The sequence below is a fragment of the Penicillium angulare genome (genome assembly GCF_028827245.1).
Source record: "Penicillium angulare strain IBT 27051 chromosome Unknown utg000001l_segment0_segment0, whole genome shotgun sequence".
Taxonomy (NCBI): Eukaryota; Fungi; Ascomycota; class Eurotiomycetes; order Eurotiales; family Aspergillaceae; genus Penicillium; species Penicillium angulare.
In genome coordinates, this window is record NW_026623160.1 from 3,746,930 (window position 1) to 3,750,937 (window position 4,008).

The window sequence follows — 4,008 nt, forward strand, 5'->3', positions numbered from 1 at the left end:
ATCTGCCCTCGACCCACTTCGCGCGTCCACTCGCCATTGTCCCATGAGCCGCCTCATATATACGTCCTCTCCAAGAATTCTCGTAGATCCAAGTCTGCTCCTTCATGATTCCTTCTATAAAGTACCTTCACAGAACTCAAATTTACCCCTATCTTGAACTCAACAATTCCCACCTCATAATGGCACAGTTGGATCCGTCGTCTGCCGGCCGTGCTCGCACGGGAATTGCGAATGTTGAGAGAACAATTGAAGCTTTGGGCAACAGATCTGCCACACCAGTACCGACATCATCCCCGCAAAAGACAGGCGACTCAAACAAGTCCAGTCACAGACACTCGAACCGAAGAGAATCCAGTGACGGAATACAAAAACGAGTGCGATTTGACCTGGTTTTGGAAGACACGTCTAGAAGCGTTGCACATTCCAACATATCTGCACAGTCAAAATCTAGTATCAGTCGGGACATGCCCTCATCCTCCCTGGCTTTACAGCCTAGACCTGCTAGTCTACAACGCAGACTGGGCAGACGCAAAAGGTATGTACTGCAGTGGGGAGGACAGAAAATGTTATGTAATCAGAGAATGGGTGGTGTCAGCCTATAGCCGAGAGCCTTGCATGTATTATATATTAGAAAGCGACCGGGATAGCTCCCTTTAGATCATCCATGCCAATCTTTTCTTGCTACCGTTACGAAGGTCTTGCTATTCCCAGTAGCGAGAGTAGGTCTTTTGGGTGTTGTCTTCCCGGCTGTGAGCCGGATACCGTTGTTACGGGCCTATTATAGGCGTTCCCCTCTTCAGTACTTAAAAACCGGAGTGCCCTCAAATGCCCTCAATGTTCTGTCTAGACGGACAACTGAGTTATTTCCCTCAAATGCAGGTTGCGCAGGAGAGACGCGAAGACGGATGACTAGCGAAGGAATGGAAGTAACAAAAAATGTATTCTCAAGGGTACGAAAGGTTTTGATAGTGAGATTCAACACCTTAAGAGAGATAGAAATTGTCAAACGGGGACCAGAATTGATCATCCACTTTCAACCTTAAGTTCATTAGTCAAAATAGACATATTGTAAGCTCCAGCCGAACATCTTCGTCGACAACGACAGCTACCCTATCCCTGAAAGGCGGGAACCTTAAGGCTCCTTGTAAGAAAACTCGTAAATTATCATACATTGCTGCTGTGAGTGTCGGTGACGAAAAGCCATTTTGTTCATCCATCATGTGCAGCTTGCCAGCTCACGCAGTCGGCCATTATATAATGCTGTATCCGAGGAAGTTCAATGCCGGCTTTCGCGTGCGTTTGGAGCGAAAAGAGCGCAGAGCTCCGTCGCTTCACAATTGAGCACTATTCTGACGAGTCGTCAAGCCATCGAGCGAGGCTTGCGAGTAATGAGGATTCTCAAAGCAGCCAGTCAAATGCTATAAAGGCGAAGCCGTGAGTGAACGAAACAGGTTAAATATTGGGCCTCGGCGTAGAAGAGGCGTATTGCCAGTATCCATGCGCGGATTGCGATTATCAAAATTTACCTACATCCATATGGCCTCTTACATGGGCGCGATTTATCTGCTATGGCATATCCATCATGGGAGGTCAGTAGGTCAGGATGTCCCTCACTAATGGTTTCCTTTCCCAGAGCAACAATATGCTCAAAGAACTCCAAAGCGTGGTCAGTCCGTCCTCCTGCTTGGCAAAATCCAAGAAGCATGTAAGAGAATGGCAGTTGATTGGGGTGGTGTTCATGTGATGTGTCTGATCAATTGTGACAGGTTTCTCAAGCAGCTTCACTGCGCGCAAATGCCGATGATCGTTCTGATACGTTCAAAGTAGCTCATGCTTTTGAAACAATCGGTATCAAGGGTTTTTGTTTAGTGTTCTTGCTTTTGCGGCGATCAAGTCTCAAGCAGCTTATCTGAGCGCTTGATCTGATCATATGTATGACTGGCATGCCGTCGAGGGGCCTCTTCAGGTTTCCGACAACCTGATTAATTGATTCATCAGTTCTCAGTGTGTTTTTCCTGGCCGTCCATTCCAAATGCAAGAAATAGTCCGTGATCGGAGGCCAAGCAGTTAGTATTTCTGTAATTGTAGCTTTTCCTTCGAATTTAAAGCGTGCGCTTCACTATATCCTTGACTTCGCTCGTTACTTGATATTTCCATGAAAATGGACGCTGCGATGCCAGTCAATAAGAGCGTTGATAGAGATCGACCCGAGCCCAAAACTATGTTTCAGACGCCCCACTGCTCGTTCCATTTGCCCATGCATCTAATATGTTTCTAACTTCGTCATGGATAAGAAGTTGATCAGCGTGCATTCTCAAAAGACAATGGCTGGAGAAGAGTGTCACGAGTAAGACGAGAAAAGGCTGGTGAACTATTGACGGTGCGGAGTAGCTTATGACGTCGGTTCTTATGATGCGTATCTGGGCTACACACGCGGTGTCCGGATCTTCTGTGGATAATCAAGGCTTTGAAATTCTGCATCAGGCAGTACAAACTGTTGGCTGACGCGAATGACGAGCAAAAATACGTATTCGTGTGTGATGCCATCTAACTGATATTCATGACGATATACCTTCTGCGACACCTCGTGTGAGCGTGGTGGGGATTGGGGATATACAAGAGGGGGAACCTTGTTGAAACCCAGGAGCAATTCCACCTTCATCTCAGACGTCTCAATTTTACTTCCCGTCAACTCTGATACAAGAAGCGCTAACGTTTCTCGGAAAAAAAAGCATCCATTAGTGGTGAAAAATTGATCTCTGATAAAAACATCACTCTAAATTCACATGCCAGTTTGATCCAGTTGCACTAACGCTGTGCGTTCCTGGCGTTCACAATACAACAACATCACCAATCAATTTGGTCATCAATTTCAACTTAATCCGCTGGCACACGACTCCCATTTTTGCTTTTTGAAGTAACACTTTTCTCCGATGATTTCATAGACCTAGTCTGCGAGCCCTTTAATGGTTATTCCCCAACAGCCACCATCTTCCGTCGAATTTACGGACACCTTCCCATCCAGTCACGAAGGTAACATAGCCGACCTTCCGACAAACAGCTTTGAGCTCGTATTTCTCACTTTCCGGGGTGATGAATGAGAGTTGCCAGGGGCCGATGCAGGTCTTGAATGTTATGCTGCAAATTGGACTCAAGTCACCTGGCGTGGAAAGTCCTTTATTGAGGAGTCCACAGACATCAGAAGCCTTGATGGTCTGCACTTTCTTCAGTGAGGATGAGCTGTATTGGGTTTGTATGAGTTTTTTGTCGAACAGGCGTTTGAGATCCTTTCTAGGAAGCTCAATGTCTTCTGCACCGTTTAGGTTTTGGATGTATAGAGTAATGCCTGGAACGGACACACACTCACCGTCAGGCAAGGTTCTCAGCATAGCCTTAGGAAAGATCACCTTCTGGTCTTTCTGGCGATACTTGTAGTCTTTTCTGAGCGATTTAAAAAAGACTTCCTGGTGAAAGCGTAAGTCGCCTGTCCAATCATTGGCCGCTAAGAGGATGTGCTGATGTTGCTGATTGCTGTCCATTGGGTTGCCGATGCTTGATAAATTCCTTCCAATAAGAATTGGGCCTGGTACTTTCATATACGTCGCTTCTTTCAGGATGTGTTCAGCTAAATTGATCCATTCGTCAGAGGCAAAAATAGCCCTCCATAAGATATTGTCAGCACATTCGTGCTTTAAGCTTGCATTCGCAATTTGCTTGGTGACGTTTGGAGGAATCTCATTTGCGATCATGTCAAATAGCTCTTGAGGCATTCGGCGGAAAGGATTTCCTCTATGTTTCGTTTGTGGGTGTGACATATTCACAGCGTCGGCAATGTTGTCAATTTAACCGGGATCGGCTACACATAAAGACTTTCCCTTTCACGGGGATCAGAAGTAGCCGGTCTATTTGAAACGACGGAGCCCACTCAAGTGCATCCGACTCGTGGCCAAAGAAAACTTACCAGAATCAGGATTTATAAAGCGGTACACAGTAGTGCCCCAGCAAGAC

General features: G+C 46.2%; 1 protein-coding gene across 1 annotated transcript; it reads right to left on the reverse strand.

Moving 5' to 3' along the window:
• Positions 1 to 2,963: 2,963 nt before the first annotated feature.
• Positions 2,964 to 3,770, reverse strand: N7478_001319 (uncharacterized protein; the record flags this gene model as incomplete). Its single annotated transcript, XM_056917534.1, has 1 exon — positions 2,964 to 3,770. The coding sequence occupies one exon, from the start codon at positions 3,768 to 3,770 to the stop codon at positions 2,964 to 2,966; it is 807 nt and encodes a 268-aa protein (XP_056785414.1).
• Between the last annotated feature and the right edge of the window lie 238 nt (positions 3,771 to 4,008).